The following is an 18,287-nucleotide window of genomic DNA, read 5'->3' as shown; positions in this document are numbered from 1 at the left end:
TGTATTTCAATTTGACATAGCCAACAGGATTACTGGAGTTGAATGATTCAGTATAGTTCTCATCAATGTCTTTCTCAATTTTGATTGCAAGTGGCACATTAATGTTGAATAATTCAGCTTGAGTTTCATTAATATTATGTATGTTTACTTCCAATGATGATAGACTATGAGATTCTTCATTGATTCTTCTTCTTCCACTTCATGCTGTTCCACTGATTTATTCAGTCTGGTTCTCAACATCTTTCTCAATTTGAACTGATGGTAGTAAATTATTGACTAATTCAGCTTAGGTTTCATCAATATCATGTTTGTTTCTGCCAATAGAAATAGATGAAGAGATTTATCAATTCTACATTGTGTTTATTAATTATTCTTCCATTTCATGCTATTCTTGAAGAAAACTGATTTACTTTATGAACATTTTTCCTTTTCTGTTTTGAAACCCTAGGATTTTTTTCTTCTCATTTTGATTCAACTGTGTAGGACCTATAAAACAAATAAAACATTCTGCTAGTTTTACTTGATATAAATTCATCAAAATTATGAACAGTTCTAACCTCACAAAACTAGACTGGAATGCTCATGCAATGGTAATGATTTATTTTTACACTTATAATGGTGTAACAAAAGAGTGCCATCAAAGCCAGTTGGTATCCCCCACTCAAGTAGTGCCTCGAATCATTTGCCTAGGTTACTAATCACATTACTAAGTATCTGTATATGAGTATTATAAGAGCTCTACTCCAATTATCCAGAATTTGACTTCTGAATTATGCACTGTAGTTAGTCACTGTAAAACTTTCACATACCTTCCTATCTGAATATTTCTGGTCAAATATTCAAATCATGAAGTCTGGTTTGAGGCTATTTTGAGTGCAGCTATGTTTTTACAAACCTGTAACATTGTGAATATTTTTCTGATTAGCTGAATTTTCTTGAATTAAATGATGGATTCTTAGTAGATTTATTGTATTTAGTAATATAATTGTGGACATATTGTTAAATTTAGGTTGGTTTAAAAATGGCACCAAAAACTCATAGGAACAAAGCACAAGTTAATGAAGTTGTTGGAGACAGAAATCTTTGTCCAACTGAGCAGAAGTGTTTCAGCACCACTGCTGAAGATAAGTTAGGTTAACTTGACATCTGAAATATCCTGATTATAACAAATTATTAGACAACTGACAATAAAATGAGAAAAAGTTGAGAATCGTTAAAGAAACTCAGGATAAGAAAAATGAGCAGAACAAGTATGCTAAAGTAGGTAAGGTAACAATGAATAATTCTAATAACAATAAGGTCAGTCAATTGGAAAATAAGAAAAAATAATATGGTATGGTTTTTTTTCTTGTATAGCAAGGACTGTGTAGTTTCCATAATTATACAATCACAAGTGTGTCATAGTAGAAAATTATATTTATTTTATGAATATTTTGTTTTATGCATCATAAGATATCATCAGTGCAAGCAAAGAACAACAATAAAGTGAAAAAAAAAAAAAAAAAAAAAAAAAAAAAAAAAAAAAAAAACAGTAGAGCACATGCACCAAATCAGAATCCTTTTATACATATAGTTGTGCAATTATTGGTTAAAAACTACTGGGCTGAAAATAAACAAAACTGAGTATAACATAATTTCCCAAACTTTAGAAATGATATTGCAGTTATTATGATAATTAAGGTTTAGTCAATAAAGTAGGACTTTAGTATTTTTCAATTGTGATAAATAAATTGCATTATAAATAATTTAACTTAATGAATTAGCATTTTCAGTCCAATAGTTTTAACTTAAAATCTGTAACTAGATGTATAGAGGGACTCAAATTTGGCACATGTGCTCTACTGTTCTGTCGTTCACATAAACAGGATATCAATTCAACAATAGGGTCAGATGGGATATCAGCACATGTGCTGAAGCAATATTCAGCAGAAAAGGTTTGGCCTTGTCATTTCTATAACTTAAGTCTCAGCTCAGGAGAGTCACCACAGAAATGGAAAAAATGTATGATAGTTCTGTTGTACAAGGGTAGTGAAAACCCCAATGTATCTAACTACTACTGATCCATCAGTATCTATAAAGTGGCAATGATGATTTCAGAGAAGTTGCTAAGAACTCTAATACACACATGGGTTGACAGACAAGCTATACTTTGCAAAGAACAGCATGGGTTTACTAAAGTTTTAGGAATTTGCTCAAATTATCTAATAATGTTATGGATGAGTTGGATAAAGGGAATGGATATGCTATGATACTTTTAGACTTTGCTAAGATAGGATACCACATGAAAGGCTGTTGCAAAAACTGGAGAATGGCAGATTGAAATATTTGATAAGCAGGTGGATGATGGATAGGTACTGGTCCTTGGACCATTGTTGCTCATGCTATACATTAATGATATTGAAAAGGACCTGAGAGGAGATGTTTGCTGATGATGTAAAGATAGGCAAGGTGGGATGCTAATGATATACATTGACAGATTTGAATAAGCTGGAACAGCACACAAATGATAATGGCTGTCAATTCAGTGTTAGCAAGCATAAAATTATGCAATTTGTTGCAATGAAATTTCCAACAGCATGTTACATTGATGGAATTATGTTACAAGAAATCAATGAGGCTAGGTATCTTGGCATTATAGTAGATAGGAAATATAGTTTGTTGAAAGGTCAGATAGCAAAAATTGCAAATAATACTTAGAGGATAATTGTGATGTGAAATGAACATTGACATTACGAAATATAAATTAAGAGGACAGATAGAGTAGGTAAACTGCAGATACTAGTAAACTGGTAATCACTACTATGTATATATATAATTATTATTATTATTATTTGTCCTTTTATATTAATAGTTGTAGAGAGCAGGTTAAGTATATTTATAATTTCTATTTTTGTTTTGTTGGTTGGTTAAAATGTCTCAGATTTGTAAGTGTAGGATATGTATTAAAATTCAAATACCACAAGTTAAAAATATAAACAGGAATTAAAGTTAAGAAGTTAGTAAGAAGTTATTTTATAAAAGTAGTAATTGAAACATGTTTACTTCTGGATGTCAGAAGCAAGACGTTTTGTAATGTTATTATTTTTGACTACTAAAGTCTTACTTAGATCATCATCATCATCAAATTCCTGCCATGTACTCTCAAGGGGTGTACAGGATATGATAGCACTACATGAAAAATTTACATCATTACTAACTTCCTATCTACAATTTTTCTCCAAATCAGTCTGTTACTTGTCAAGACTCCAACATCATTATCAGATCTTATATTTCTGTCGTCTAAGGCACTTTCTACCGTATCAATCCACCTATATCTTGGTCTATCTCTGGGTCATTTTCCTGCCAACCTGGCAGAGAACACTTGTTTTGCTAATCTTTCCTCTCCCATTCTATTTAAGTGACCATCCCATCTGAGATTAGCTCTGCTAATGCATTCCTAGATGCTGACAATGTCAAGTTCTTTCCTAATATCCTCGTTTTTAATATGATATTGCCATTGATGCCATCTGTTCATGCCTCCAATCTTTCTCAGGACTCTCATATCTGCAGATTCTAGTCTTTGGTGAAGTGTTTTATTTCTGACCCAGCTCTCAGATCCATAAGTTAAAATTGGTTTGAACACTGTCTTGTATACAGCTAATTTAGTGTTCTGACTAATTTCTCTCTTATTTCATATGAATTTATTCAATTGACTTCCTACTATACCAACTTTATTGATTCTGTTGTCTATTTCCATATTTAATTCACTAAAAATCATGCCTTAGTAGATGAAATGTTTTACTTGTTCCACAGGTTCCCTATTCAAAACACAGTTGACATTTTCAACGATTCTACCTATTTTCATTGTCTTTGTCTTTTTATTGCTGACCTTCATACCATATCTATTACAATAGTTATTCAATTTAGTCAGGGAATCTTGCAAACCTGTAGCAGATTTATTTAGAAGTATAAAGTATAAAAGCAAAGAGCTGACATTAACATCTCCAATTCTGATATCATGTTTAATACCACTTTCCTTCATAATGTGATCCATATAGATAATGAATAACAGAGGGGATAATGTACATCCTTGTCTCACACCAGATTTAACATTAAACCATCTTCCTGTACTTCCTTCAATTCTAACTGCTGACTTGCAACTCAAATAAAGACTAAGTATTGCTTGATATAATGCCCCATTGATACCATATAGCTGTAGCATATTGAATAGTTTCTCTCTTGGCACCTTGTCATATGCCTTTTCCAAATCGACAAAACTTAAATACAGATCTTTGTTATATACCTTGCTTTCTCAACTATTTATCATAAAGTGAAGATCTGATCCTGACAGCCTGAATCCAGCTTCTTCTTCACCAAGCTTTTCTTCCACAATTCTTCTCAACCGTTTCTTAAGTATACTGGCATAAATCTTGCCCTGAACACTCAGTAGGGAAATATCTCTGTAATTCTCACATTCAGTTTTATTTCCCTTTTTATATATAGGTACTATTAGAGCTCTACTCCAATCATCAGGAATTCGTCCTTCTGTCCAGGCCTTCTGAACTATGCAGTGCAGCCACTGTAAGAATTTTATACTACCATATTTCAGCATTTCTGGTCGAATATCATCTACTCCTGCTGCCTTTCCACATTTCAAGCCTTTGATGGCTCTTTCTACTTCAAGTATGGATATGTATTCCTGACTGTATGCCTGTTGAGTGTTTTTTACCACTGTGCTATCACTGCTTGTTTCATTTAGCAATTTTTCGAAGTAGTTACTTCATACTTCAAGGATATCTTTTTCTCCCATTTTCATGTCACCTTTATGATCTCTAACTCCTTTTACTGCACTCTTTCCTCCATTTCTACGCTTCTTCAACAACCTTCAGAATATCTTACCACCTTCTTGATATTTATTTTCTATGTTCTTGCCAAAGTCCTCCCATTACTTTTGTTTAGCTAGTTTTACACAGTATTTAGCTTTCTTACATTTGTCTCTGTATTCTCTAAGAGCACAAGCTGACTTATTTGCTAGGAACTTTTGATATGCTTTCTTCTTTTCCTTCACTGCCTCTTTAATTTCCTGTGTCCACCATGGAGTTCTGATTTTTCTATCCTTGCAGACAACCTCACCACATGCCTCTGGCTGAATCAATCAGTATTTTCTTCAAGGTTTGCCACTGAATCTCCAAGGTTTGGTTCTTGGGGTGCTTAAGGGTCAAAGCTGTATAACTGAGAGGAGACCTCCACATAGCCTTTAAAGGAATGCAGAGAACCGACCAGGGCTTCTGACCTAATGTCCAATCCTCACCTTCTCGTAGTGCACCCTGTTGGGTATCTACCTGGATACTGAACGAACGAGGATGGGCTGGCAATTTGGGATTTAGCCGACCAAATTGTATTCTTATTGGCTTAAACCAATATACAAAATGAATATACAAAATGACTCGATCTCTTAATGGGTAAATAGTTATTAGGTTAATTTACAATATAAGGTGTTTAGGAGATATCCTGGGATATACAAATGTGTTCAAAAGTGGGATTTAGATTTCAGTATTAAGTGTTTTTTTTGTTTGTTTGTTTTGAAATTAACAGTTAAACCACTCAAGAGTGTGAGGAAGTAAAAATATATACATCACACAAACACATACATAATGGCACGGTCGACAAGGAGTGCACTGACTTCAAAATTAGAATATTGTGTTTTTCAAACAATGAAGCTCATATACAATTACTAAATTGTATGAATATTTCTAAATGTGAACTTTATAACAACCCAGAAAGGGTGCTTTATAAAATACATGAATTTGACCTCTGTGATCTGGTGTAATAATAACTACACAGATTTTTAATAATGACCTAATATGAGCTCAGAAAATTCTTTCACTCTATGACTTTCACAGTTAAATTAAATGCTGAGGGATAACATCAAATATCATACAAAACTTGAATATAGCATTCAGATAAAATTTCTATAGTTTCACCTGACCATATTGGAACTTCCTTTGCAGCATTTATTCCATCACTATCTTCTATATCCTCATCTATGTTATTTGTTTCTACTCATCCATTCAATCAGTGTGTCTTATCTCAATTTCCTCAGATCATCATAAAAGAAGTGGCTCACATTTAACAGCACTTGCATATTATCTTCTAGCAAGCTTCATAAAAAAACATCCTTCCTTCATTTGCTGAAATAGGAATAAACATTTCCAAGCAGTTCCAAAGGCAATTCCATGAAAAAGAACTTTACTGAAGAGTCCATCTCACTTCATAGGGTATATGCCACTTGTTTCCTAAATGAGCACAGAAGATTCTTACTGATATAATGATGGCTTAATACATTGTACTGTCCTTCAATATTAACTTCACAATTCCATCTTGGACAGTAAGTAAAGATATTTATTGATCTCAGAAAAGATTTTATAAAAACTTTTCTGAGGTCAATGAATTCAGATGTTTATTTCTCCTTTCCAACTCTCCTTCTCCCCCCGTCTCTCTCTCTCTCTTGCTTGCCGGTGTTCCCAATTTTCTGGCAACAGTTGTTCAAAAGCTTCATAACTAACATGCACATGCCCATTATCAAGATTCACAGAAAAACCCAAGTGAAAAATGGCTGCTGTTAGTACAATGACTGCACATTACAATGTTGTACAGCATAGAAATACTACTATGAATAGACATAAAATAATATGCATAAAACATTATTTCAGTGTAACTCCCAAAGGATTACATTATACCAGTAAGCAAGTAACCTGCTTAAAATATATTTAAGTTCCCTTTGTTTTACCATCACTTAACCACATGGCAGTAATACTAATGTGTACAACTTTATCATACAACAAAACTTATTTCTATTTATGAAATTTGCACTCATATATATATATATAAATTTATATGAATTGTGATTATGTGAAATTGTTAGATAAAAATAAGTTTCCATGTATTATAAAATTATAATAGTAGCAATATATTAAGGAGTAATATGGAAACCAAATCACAGTTCCTTACCCTACATGTTTGATCCAAAGAACATGTAGCCACTCGTGCCCTGATTCCTCCTCTCCCAATATACAAATCTGTAACTTTTATACGGTGATCATACCAGCTGTACCTATCCTCAATATTTGAATCGTGGTTGACTTCTTTATACCTATGTTCACTATGCAGCAATAAACTGCAAAAGAATATAGAAGGGAGGGAAAGGAACAACATTAATAGCAATCATATTGACCGTAAAAGCATGTTTTTAAAGCACGGAACAGTAAAATTAGAGAATTTATTAACTTCATTTCTATTGTTTGCATTTGTTCCATGTTTTTCAAAGAATTTGCATTTGTCATAAAAAGTACAATCATTTCCCCATCATACATAAAAGGAGTAAATTTTCTGTTAATCTGTAATAATCATGCTGATTTGTATACTATTACAGAACTAACACACACACACACACATTCGATAATGAATGTATGATTATGATTATATAAAATGTATTAAACTACTTTTATATTCTAAGAGTATCAGAAAAATAATTGTTTTGGTTACGGATGTGTGTGTGGATTCACGACAGGAAAAAAGTTTATACAGAGTTCTAAAAAAACAAATAATAATGCAAAGAACTGATGAGATTATAAGCTGTATGATTGTGAATAATTTAATATACTAAATAAAAAAGGTGTGCTCTGCCTGGATATTATCTTCTGTAATTATCCTGCTCATTACAGGATACTATTTTGCATATATTAACTTAGCCAGTTCAAGAAAATAAATGCAACTGAAAATTTTAATATGTGTGATTTAACATCAATAGTTATCTTTAGAAACTCTGCACAAATCCAGCAACAATTTGTTGTTCACATATGAAAATCACTGTTGCTGAAATTTTGTTTGACACAGTGAAGCATGATTCTGTAAGCAGTCATATCAAAAACAAGCAGGAAAAGTTCATGAAACACTTTAACTTCATATACTATTTATGGTTGAATCCCATTCTGCTGAAACCAATGCCAATAAAGGGGGTCTCTCCAAAAATGGATAAATAATATCTGCATTCCAAATCTTTAATATCCATTTTTTTCTATGTTTACATTGCCAAAATGCAGCTGTATGGCTCTTTCTTTAGCATCAAACTGAGAGGTCAGTTATGGAAAAGACATTTCTCTGACATTGGATTTCTTCAGCACGGAATAAGAGTTTTTGCTCCTTCAAGTTTCTGCCTGTCTCTGATGAGAACAAACCAGTTTCTAGGTTGCAGTACTTGCTTCTGGTTGTGCTGGACTGAGTTCCAGTTGGTGATCAGGTGGAGTGCAGAGATTCATAAGAGATCCAGTTTTGGAGCTACTCGAGAGAGTGACTTTTTAGATCATTTACGAGTATTTGAAATTGGCAATTTGAACAACTGAATTGCCTGGTCTCCGAAGAGAACAACCAGTTTGAAACAGCTGTCAGACCAGTGAAACGTTTATCAAATGCAATAAGAAAAGCAGAATATATTAATGCTTGGGCAATGGTATTCTTTTAAGTAGTGTGCAAGCTAAGGCAACTCCAATGACGAGAATTGTATTCTCGTAAGCTCTCAGATCAAATTTACAAAACTTTCATAGTTTCTACAAACATTTGGCTTTGAAATAATGTTGGATCATTAATATCCACTTTTTCTGTGTAATAATACTATTTATGATTGATCCCAGTTACATCTAACTCTGATAGCTAGGATTCATTAATGCCTGACATTATCACCAAGCAGGCATCGAAAATGCAGTTTATATCAAGGATATTTTGCTGGAATACTGCTAAAATTAAGTAATATTACAGAGAATTCAGTAATGGTTTGAAGTTAGAAGGTATTAACCAATATATAAAATAAAATAAACAACTAAGTTCCTTCATAGAAAAACAGCTGACTTCAATAAGAAACACAATGAAGTAGGATACCTCTCAAAATAGTAATATCACAGGTTCATATATTAACATCCTCTACAAGTACCATATTAATTTCTTTTTTTCTCCTTCTCCTTTTTTTGCTTGACATAAGTTCTACTGTTTTCACATGAGAAAAACAATACATTCTTCATTAAAGGGAGTAAAATTTGTAGCAAATTAATAAGACTCTGATAGAAAAAAATCCTGATTTTTCATGTTTGAAATAGGACACTCCTGAACTTTCAAATGAATGTTGGAAAGTATGAATATAATATTGAATATTTTTTAAACCTGTGATGATGTTGAATTAGAACAGCAACAGTTATCATTGTTGTATATTTATCATGTGAACTTTGAATGATAGTTGGAGGTTTCAGCTCAGGTCAAATTTATGAAAATAATGGTTTCTAAAAACATCTGGCCTTGAAATAATGCTGGATTTTTACCCCCCCTGCCAACAGGCCATGACGTCTATAGACATCCAGCTAAATTTGGATACGATTCTGTGACACCTATTGAATAACATGGATAAGAAGTACAATTTGGTCTCACTATTTCATCCACCTTGGCTGGTAGGGAGGTTAATATCCACTTTTTCCATGTAACTGACATTGCTGAAATGAAGCCATATGGCTCTTTCTTTAGTAAAAAGGGTATATAGTATTTCTAGGAAGAACAGAGTAAACAGAGGAGGAATGATGAGGGGGGGAGGGAGAGTATTACAAATAATATCTATGATTTGAGTCCAGTTAAAGAAGAAACAGATATGAAAGTAATACGAGTATGATTGTCCCATGTAGCAGTGAGTTTGAACATTCTGGTTTGAAGCGGAGGCTAACAAAATGAAATATATAGCACAGTATTGCAACAGACCAGGTGGTTCAGTTTCTGGGGATGAAATGCATCATCAAATTACCCTGATGAAAACTCATGATAAGAATGAAGGAGAATTTAGTGAGCTGTTGCAAGGGAAGCTGGTTGTCTCAACCAGCATGCAAAAGAAAGAACTCCAGGTCAGAAGGGATCCCAGTTAAAAATGTAATTGTTTTGCCACCAGTTGGTGGCAGTGATCATGCCATACTGACCTGGGATATAGCCAACTATATGGATGTTCCAATCAGTACAAGTTACATGCTGAATTACAAATCTGGAATTATGACATCACTCAGGAGACTACTACTTTTGGTCTCATGGTATTAGCTGCTGAATGGAAAGATGTCAGCAAAGCATGGAGATGCTTTGAAAAGGTGCTTAAATGAGGCAGTATCTGAATGTTTTCCTACAGTTCAAAGAACAAATATGATGAAAGTGAAATGGGTATACATCCATATTAAGCAAGAGATCCATAAGAAGACAATGTGGAAGGAATACAATGGGAATAAGAGCGAGATGAGTTATAAAATAAATAAAGCAGAGGCCAAAAAAGTTACAAATAGTGCACAGAAAATTAAATTAAGAGCATGAAGAGGAAACTGGTTGTGCAGGTTAAAGGCAATCAAAAATAATTTTATTGTTATGCTGCTGATTAAAAAAAAAAAAAAGAATGAGTGTGAAAGAACAACTTTACTGAATGTAGACAGTACCTAAATGTCAGAAGCAGATGAGATTGTTCAAATAATGAGTGCTTGTTTTGCTAAGATCGATCAACCAGGTGTACATAACATGGCACCCAGTGCTCCCACTGCACTGGATGAAGAGCTAGGTGAGAACGAGGTTCAAGAGCTGCTGCATTAACCTGGATAGGAATTCAGCAATAAGAGCAGATGGGACATTGGCATATATGCTAGAATGTTGAGCTGAATTGGATCACAGCTCAGGAAAGACATCACAGGAATGCAAAAGAATGTATTTTAGTTCTGCTGTGCAAGGATAGTTCAAAAACCAATGTGTCTATTTACCAACCTATCAATATCTGTGGAGTGGTGGTAAAGATTTTAGAGAAGTTGCTAAGAACTCTTTTACCGACATGGGTTGACAGATAATCTGTATACTTGGCAAAGAACAGCATGGGGGGGGGGGGGTTTCACTAAAGGGAGGTCATGTTTTAGCAATTTGCTCTAGTTTTCTAATAATGTCACAGATAAGTTGGATAAAGGGAATGGATACACTATGATACTTCTAGACTTTGCTAAGACATTTGATAGGATACCACACAGGCTGTTGCATAAACTGAAGAATACAGGATTGGAATATAAATTATTGATTGTGATAAGTGGCTTATAGATATGTATCAGAATGCAGTATATTGGTGTGAATCTGCCAAATTCAAGGTAGGAATGTATCCCAAAGATCAGTCCTTGGACCATTGTTGTTCAGTACATATATATGAATGATATTGGAAAAGATCTGACAGGAGATGAAGATATTCAACTGTTTGTTGATGATACAAATATAAGAGCAATCAGGGATGCAACTGATATCTATCCCTTACAAAATGATTTCAACAGGCTGGAAATGTGGGCAAATAATAAATGCTGTCAATTCAATGTTTGTAAGTATAAAGTTATGCACTTCAGTGTAATAAAATATCAATGCCATATTATATTAGTGGAATTATGCTTGGTGAAAATGATGTGGCTAGGGATCATAGTTATGGTGAACAGGAATTTGAAGTTCAAAGTTTGCATAGCAAAAATGTAAATACAACTTAGATAACTGCGACACTGAAACGGACATTGACAGGTAAGGATAAGGAAGTTGTTTTGCCGTTTTTGGCTTCGATATGACTTAACTTTGATATCACCTGGACTACTGTGTATAGATTTGGTCTCCCAGGTTCAGAGGGGATAAATAAGCAGTGGAAAGATGTAAAGAATAGTTACAAAGGTTATATCGGATTATCTAATATATTAGGCTATCCCAAAAGTAATGTCATTTTTAGCATTAAGTTTTGAAAGGATAAAAAAGATAAATCACTTGCTAATTTAATCAAGTATATAATTTCCATTTGAATCATAACACTTCCAATGTTGTGAAAGCTTCATAATGCCATTTCTATAGAATTCAGGAAGTTTGAAGGCAAAGAAGTTAAATAAGTTCAATTTCAGTACCCTTAATGTATTGTATTGTATTGTTTTACATTAATGAAATATTGCAAACTTCGAAATAAGTGGTAATCTGAAGGTGCAAGATAAGGAGAATACAGAGGATGTGGAAGCTTTTTCTAACCAAGCTCCTCAATCTTGGTACAGGTGATTCTTGCATTATAAGGGCATGCATTATCATAGTGAAAAACAACACCCTTTCGATTGACTAGAGAACACCTCTTTTCTTTCAGTTTTTCACTCAATCGATCGAGCTGTTCACAGTACACTTTAGATGTGATTGTTCGGTTTTGTGGAGAGTTCAAAGAGTATAATATATGCCATATCCCACCAAACACTTAACAAAACTTTCTGAGGGTGAAGGTCTTGTTTTGACTTAGGTTTAGCCTGTTCCCCTGAATGAGCCAGTTACCTTCAGCACTAACATCCTTGTAAAGTATACACTTGTCATCACTGGTAACTACACGACTCAAAAATGGAGACTGAACCTCTAGGAAATGAAGAGCAGTGCAGATGTTGATGTGCTCTCTTCGACTGGTGTTCATTAGTTTGTGAAGTTTCTGAAGAACCCACTTGCCGAGCTTAGACACTATTCCAAGTTCTTGCAAATGATGATGAATTAAGATCTTTTGCTAAATCTTCAACAGTTGTGTTGTCATTTCTTGCAATAGGCTTTCAGTATATCATTAGAGAGAGAGAGAGAGACAGGACACCCAGAGCAAGGGAGGCTTTGAAGCTAAAGTCCCCTTGTGAAAATTTTTGGAATCATCGCTGGAACTTTCGTACATTCAAAATATTATCGCCATTACTTCTTGCACTTTTTTTTTTTTTTTTTTACAGTGTTAGCAGCAATGTTGCTTTTTTAAACTCATAAAGCATGATGTGTCTAATGTGCTCTTCACTGACCTCCATAGTAATAAATCATCATCATCATCATCAAATTCCTGCCATGTACCCACAGGGGGTGTACAGGATATGATAGTACTACATGAAAAAATTATATCATTACTAACTTCCTATCTACAATTTTCCTCCAAATCAGTCTGTTACTTGTCAAGACTCCAACATTATCAGATCTTATATTTCTATCGTCTAAGGCACTTTGTACTGTATCAATCCACCTATATCTTGGTCTTCCTCTGGGTCATTTTCCTGCCAACCTGGCAGAGAACATTTGTTTTGCTAATCTTTCCTCACCCATTCTGTTTAGGTGACCATACCACCTGATATTAGCTCTGCTAATGCATTCCTGAATGCTGACAATGTCAAGTTCTTTCCTAATATCCTCGTTTTTAATATGATATTGCTGTTGATGACATCTGTTCACGCCTATAATCTTTCTCAGAACTCTCATATCTGCGGTCTCTAGTCTTTGGTCAAGTGTTTTACTTCTGACCCAGCTCTCAGATCCATAAGTTAAAACTGGTTTGAACACTGTCTTGTATACAGCTAATTTAGTGTTCCGACTAATTTCTCTCTTATTCCATATGAATTTATTCAATTAACTTCCCACCATACTAGCTTTGCTGATTCTGTTGTCTATTTCTATATTTAATTTACCATCTTCACTAAAAATTGTGCCTAAGTAGCTGAAATGTTTTATTTGTTCCACAGGTTCTCCATTCACAACACAGTTGACATTTTCAGTGATTCTGCCTATTTTCATTGTCTCTGTCTTTTTATTGCTGACCTTCATACCATATCTATTACAACAGCTATTCAATTTAGTCAGAGAATCTTGCAGACTTGAAGCAGATTTATTTAGAAGCATAACATCATCCGCATAAAGCACAGAGCTGACATTAACATCTCCAATTTTGATATCATGTTTAATACCACTTTCCTTCATAATGTGATCCATATAGATAATGAATAACAGAGGGGATAAGGTACATCCTTGTCTCACACCAGATTTAACATTAAACCATCTTCCTGTACTTCCTTCAATTCTAACTGCTAACTTACAACTCAAATAAAGACAAAGTATTGCTTGATATAATGCCCCATTGACACCATATAACTGCAGCGTATTGAATAGCTTCTCTCTTGGCACCTTATCATATGCCTTTTCCAAATCGACAAAACTTAAATACAGATCTTTGTTATATTCCCATGCTTTCTCGACTATTTGTCATAAAGTGAAGATCTGATCCTGACAGCCTCTGTTTGGCCTGAATCCAGCTTGTTCTTCACCAAGCTTTTCTTCCACAATTCTTCTCAACCGTTTCTCAAGTATACTTATATAGATCTTGCCAAGAACACTCAGTAGGAAAATACCTCTGTAATTCTCACATTCAGTTTTATTTCCCTTTTTATATATGGGTACTATGAGAGCTCTACTCCAATCATCGGGAATTCGTCCCTCTGTCCAGGCTTTCTGAACTATGCAGTGCAGCCACTGTAAGACTCTTAAACCACCATACTTCAGCATTTCTGGTGGAATATCATCTACTCCAGCTGCCTTTCCACATTTCAAGCCTTTGATAGCTTTTTCTACTTCAAGTATGGATATGTATTCCTGCCTGCATGCCTGGTCAGTATTTTTTACCACTGTGCTGTCATCACTGCTTGTTTCATTTAGTAGTTTTTCAAAGTAATTACTCCATACTTCAAGGATATCTTTTTCTCCCGTTTTCATGTCACCTTTATCATCTGTAACTCCTTTTAGAGCACTCTTTCTTCCATTCCTAAGCTTCTTCAACATTTTCTTCTTCTTATTTGACAGGAACTTTTGATATGCTTTCTTCTTTTCCTTCACTGCCTCTTTAACTTCTTGTGTCCACCAGGGAGTTCTGATTTTTTTATCCTTGCAGACAACCTCACCACATGCCTCTCTGGCAGAATCAATCAATGTTTTCTTCAGAGTTTGCCACTGAATCTCCACGGTTTGATTCCTGTTCTCAAACTCTTTCATTTTCTTTTCAATAATATTTCTGTATTTTAGTCTACAGTTCACATCTGAGAGTTGCTCAACTTTTATTCGCTTTAAAACTTTTTTACCTGTTATTCTTTTCAATATGAAATTCAATTTTATCCTGCTCAAGACTAAATAGTGATCACTTCCAATTTCAAATCCTCTGTACACTCTCGTGTCCTGCACCAGGGAGAAAACATCACTATCAACAATAACATAGTCAATGAGACTTTTCTTATTCCTAGCCTCTTCTCTCCATGTGAATTTGTGCACATTTTTATGTCGGAACACGGTGTTAGTAATAACCAGTCCATATCCTGAGCAGAAATCCAACAGATATTTGCCATTATTATTAGCTTTGCTCTTTTCTCCAAATTTTCCCAAAATATTTTTGTATGTCTCACAATCATTTCCTACTGTGCTATTTAGATCCCCAACAAGGTCCAACTTTTCCTTTTTCATTGTGTCAGTTGCTTTTTCTAAAGCCTCAAAAATTCCTCCACTTCTACCTTAGTAGAACCTTCTGTGGGACCATAGGCACAAATAAGTCTCATTGTCCAGTTCCCCATTCTCATATTTGTCCACATTACTCTACTTGAGACTGACTGCCATTCAAGAAGATTAGCCTCGTATTTTGTGTTGAATACTTTGGCTACTCCTTCTTTTCCTTGATTGTCATTGCCTGAATATAACATTTTGTATTTATTGCTCAGAAAGATCTCACCAGTTTTGGTCTTTTTTGTTTCAGTCACCCCTATTATGTCGATCTGGTACTTATCTAATTCCTCAGCTAGCTCCATTTCTTTGCCATTCAGGCTTCTTACATTGATAGTACCGATCTTTAACTCTGGTGATGTTGAGTTGGGGTTTGTTTTCAGATTTGTTCCAGTAGCTGACTTTTCGCTGTTTGCCCTGGTTCCCTGGCGAAAACAACGCGGGCCTTGTTTAACCGGGCGACGCCCCTGCCTGCATGAAATTTTGTCATGTTGTACCATCATTTTTTATTTTGGTTTAACCAATAAGAATACAATTTGGTCGGCTAAATCCAAAATTGACAGCCCATCCTCGTTCGTTCAGTATCCAAGTAGATACCCAACAGGGTGCACCACGAGAAGGTGAGGATTGGACATTAGGTCAGAAGCCCAGGTCGGTTCTCCGCATTCCTTTAAAGGCTATGTGGAGGTCTCCTCTCAGTTATACAGCTTTGACCCTTAAGCACCCCCATAGTAATAAAGGGTTATTTAAACAATGACTTATGTATGATGTTCTTGAAAGGTGGAGTTCCTCAGAATGAGGCCACCTCAGCTTAACAGTATTTATAAAGCTTTAAAAATTTACATTTATAAAGAGATATATCTGAACAAGTACAGTATAAAAAACAACATTACTTTTGGGTGTCCTGATACATTATGAGGACAGATTGAGTGTGTGGACTGCAGACACTGGCATGAGTGTGAGTTGAATAGTTTGCCTGTTGAACTGATGACTGCATCTTGTGTGAATAAGCTTAAGAGAAGTTATGACAGCTGGGTGCGGATGATATATAACTTTTTTTTTTAATGTTGAGTCCGTACACAACAGATTGGTTGATCAACCTATAATTCATTATTACTGTATATGGGTAGTGGGTTGGGAAAGAAGAAACTTGTTTATATTTGATTTAAAAGCCTGTATATTGTACATCTTGGGAAACACTGCTCCAGAATATGGCAGTAGCAGGGATGGAGGAAGAAAAGAAATTTGTTCTGTGGGTTTCAAGGTGTACTGTGAAGGGATGTTTGGCAACAGATGAACTTGTTCCAATGGGCTTAGTACTAAGTTGGGGAATTATTGATGCTTTTTCATATGAACATTTGCCATGGAAATATTTATAGAATACACAAATTGGACATTTAATTTCCAATTTGTGTAAACTCTTATAAACATTTCTTACCAACTCACTCCCACTTACGCACAGAGGAGTGAGTTGGTAAGAAATGGGTCATTAATCAATGTAACTACTCTCCTCTGTACTGAGTCGAGCATTTTGAGGTAGCTCTTAGGAGCCCCACCTCCAAATGTGAGAGCAGTATTTGATAGCTGGGCAGATTTGCTATTTGTATAAGGTTAACAACTGTTCAGAGGTGAAGTGATGTTTTGAGCAAAAGAGAAATCCTAGTTTTTTAGAAGCTAAGAATGCAATGGTTGTGATGTGTTTATGCCAGAAGAGACTTGAAATCAAGGTAACTCCAAGAATCTCATCTTATCTGGAAATTTGAGCATTATCAAAAATAATGCTGGGAGAAAATGGTTCTTTTTTGTGAGAAATAAGACAGAACTGGTTTTACTAGCATTGAAATTGAAGAGGCTATCTGGAGTCCCATTGGAGGATGGCTTGGAGATCAGAATTGAGAGCAGTGGTGGTTGATGTTCTGTAGGTTCAGATGAGTTGTTTGGAGTAAGGTTTATCAAATGAAAGGGAGGAATGCAATATGTTATCTGCAAAATTGTGTATTATTGGGTTGGAGGTCAACTGAAGTAGGTCATTGATATATAGAAAGAAGAGGGTTGGGTGAAAGAACAGAAACCTTTTGGAACTCTGGCATTAGTTGAATGGTGAGAAGATAAGGAACCATCTGCCATTGCACATAGTATGCGTTCAGACAGGAAGCTAGCAATCCAACTGCCAAAGTCCTGAGACAGACCAAATGATGGGAATTTGCTTAGTAAACCTTTGTGAGTAGTAAGACTTGGCCAAAAGCTTTGGAGATATCACATGCAACCACATGAGATTCACCAAACTTCCCCATAGCATTTGTCCAGAGATGGGTGATAAACAACCACCAGTATGGTTTCTGTCACTGCTGGCAGAATCCATACTGTGGTCATTTATTAGCTGGATGCTTTCAAGGTAGTGTAAGAGTTGGGAATTGCGGTTTTTTCCATTACTTTAGATAGGACTGAGGTGAGTGAGATAGGGCAGTGATTTGTCACCCTTCTTGGGAATGGGTTGAATGTAGGCCAGTTTCCAGGCTGTGGGACAGAGGGACAGATACCAGTGGAGTAAGAGAATATATACAAGCAGTATAGGATAGGATTCAGTTCTGATGCACAAACCTTGAGGAGAATTGGAGGAATGCCATCAGGGCCAGGATAATTTTTTGTGTCAATTCAGAATAGAACAATTAAGACAATATTTTTTGGATCTCTTTCTAGCATTGTATATTGGGCAGATGGAACGGTTGGGGACATTTACCATTGCCAGTTATGCACATACATTGGAGGCAAAGTGTAAAGCCAGGAAATTGGCTTTTTCTGTGAGTGATGATTCAATAGAACCATCAGGGTATGATAGGGTGGGAATAGTGGTGGCCAAAAATTATGACCAATTGCTTTGGCAAGAGACCAAAAGGCTCAGCTGCCACCTGGAGTTTGCTATAAACATTGCT

General features: G+C 35.1%; 1 protein-coding gene across 1 annotated transcript in view; it reads right to left on the bottom strand.

Moving 5' to 3' along the window:
• Positions 1–18,287, bottom strand: part of LOC150108572 (WD repeat-containing protein 18) — a 130,862-nt gene that overhangs the window by 74,380 nt on the left and 38,195 nt on the right. The window contains exon 5 of the mRNA XM_090416013.1: positions 6,991–7,156. Coding sequence (XP_090272139.1) covers positions 6,991–7,156 — 166 coding nt within the window. The remainder of the gene's footprint in view (positions 1–6,990; positions 7,157–18,287) is intronic.

The sequence above is a fragment of the Typopeltis vanoorti genome, chromosome 3 (assembly GCF_054136105.1).
Source record: "Typopeltis vanoorti isolate ZY-2024b chromosome 3, IOZ_Tvanoo_1.0, whole genome shotgun sequence".
Taxonomy (NCBI): Eukaryota; Metazoa; Arthropoda; class Arachnida; order Uropygi; family Thelyphonidae; genus Typopeltis; species Typopeltis vanoorti.
The sequence above is the reverse complement of the archived record's forward strand: the minus strand, read 5'-3'. Positions and strand labels throughout refer to the sequence as shown.